Source organism: Etheostoma cragini, chromosome 1 (assembly GCF_013103735.1).
Source record: "Etheostoma cragini isolate CJK2018 chromosome 1, CSU_Ecrag_1.0, whole genome shotgun sequence".
In the NCBI taxonomy this organism is placed as follows: domain Eukaryota; kingdom Metazoa; phylum Chordata; class Actinopteri; order Perciformes; family Percidae; genus Etheostoma; species Etheostoma cragini.
In genome coordinates, this window is record NC_048407.1 from 25,829,451 (window position 1) to 25,830,893 (window position 1,443).

Consider the following 1,443-nt stretch of genomic DNA (forward strand, 5'->3'; position numbering starts at 1 on the left):
GTTCTCTTCTTTTTCTCCATAGCTATTGGCTCACCTTTCAAGCCCATGGAAAGCTACCAGTACTCAGGTGAGCCATGGCAAATAACTTGTGTCATTGTCTTTTCACATTATGTTATTATTTCCAAATTGATGATTGTAGATTGCATTTAATTCAGAGTGCTGTCTGTGGGTGAAAATTATCAATGTTTCACAGAGGCTAAGAGCAATGACTAATCCTACAAGTAGTTACATCTCTGTTTGGTCTTCTCCTGCAGTTGTGCTGACCTGTTTGTGTATTTATGCGTGTGCACATATTTTTCCTTGACTCTAGCTGTAGAGCGCAACAACTTGATGAGGCTGTCCCAGAGTATCCCCTTCACCCCTGTGCCTCCTAGGGGTAAGTCTGAATCGCGATGCATTTCCAGGCATGACAGGTCAGTCAGTAAAAGTAGTAAAAACCCTGCAGACAGTTTTGAGAAAAGACAGCAGGCAGTTGAAGAATGAGACAGTTTGAGGCAGATGAAAGATGTGTTTTCTACATTGTTTTTGCCCTCCCACATTTGCTGCTGTTTTCTTTACAGTCACATCCAAGCTGTTGCTGAGGGTGTGGGTAACACTTTACCATAAGGTACACAAACATGTAGGTTGTTACAGAGGAACGTAAATGAGGAATGAATAAGTAAAAAAAAGTGTTAGTTAATGATTAGTTACTGATTGACTGTGATTCAAGCAGTAGTGATTAGTTACTGGTAAACAAATACCAAACAAATGGTTAGCTAACCGTTAGTTAATTAGCTAATTGTAAACCATTCCTGAGTAAACTCCTAGGTTTGTGAGGAAGGAAGTTCAAGTGCAATGAGCAGACACACACCAGGGTTAAAGTTATTTAGACTTTAGTAACTATATGTGTAATTTGAACCAGATACAAATACATTTACACATGTAAAACGGGGCTTTTGAAAATCAAAATCCAACAAAAAACTTGACCGAGACCGGGTTGCAACAAAACTTGATCATTTTGGCAAACGTCTCCATCAGCACTATTCAAACATTTACAGTTTTTTTTTTTAAATGTTTCTAAAAAAACACCAGTGTCTTCATTAACTTGTTCATCACTTTTCAGGGTTCCGCCATTCTAGAAAACACCATATATGGCGCTTGCAAAGATAAAGACCATCTTCCTTTTCCCTCGCCTGTTTTCCAGCAACGGATGCGGCTAGCTTGCATCGTGAAGTTTTAAAATAAAAGTACCTAATCGTAACTTAAGACAGTAAAAGTATCCCTTTACCATGTTTTTAACGATGATAACTTGATTCCTATGAATTTCCTCATGAAAATAAGGACCTATAACTATTTATTACTTCTTTTCTTAATGTATTTATCATCTGTGTTCCCTCAGGGGAGCCGGTGACTGTGTACCGACTGGAGGAGAGCTCCCCCAGCACTATCAACAACAGCATGTCT

At 38.8% G+C, this 1,443-nt stretch overlaps 1 protein-coding gene across 2 annotated transcripts in view; it reads left to right on the forward strand.

Annotated features, from left to right (window-relative positions):
- The first annotated feature begins 6 nt into the window (after window positions 1-6).
- LOC117946228 (transient receptor potential cation channel subfamily M member 7-like) overlaps window positions 7-1,443 on the forward strand; it is a 4,982-nt gene continuing 3,545 nt past the window's right edge. The window contains exons 1-3 of one of the 2 annotated variants that reach the window (XM_034874627.1): window positions 7-67; window positions 311-376; window positions 1,379-1,439. In XM_034874627.1, coding sequence (XP_034730518.1) covers window positions 46-67; window positions 311-376; window positions 1,379-1,439 — 149 coding nt within the window. In that variant the 5' untranslated portion in view covers window positions 7-45. The remainder of the gene's footprint in view (window positions 68-310; window positions 377-1,378; window positions 1,440-1,443) is intronic. The other variant, XM_034875443.1, reaches the window with a different exon arrangement.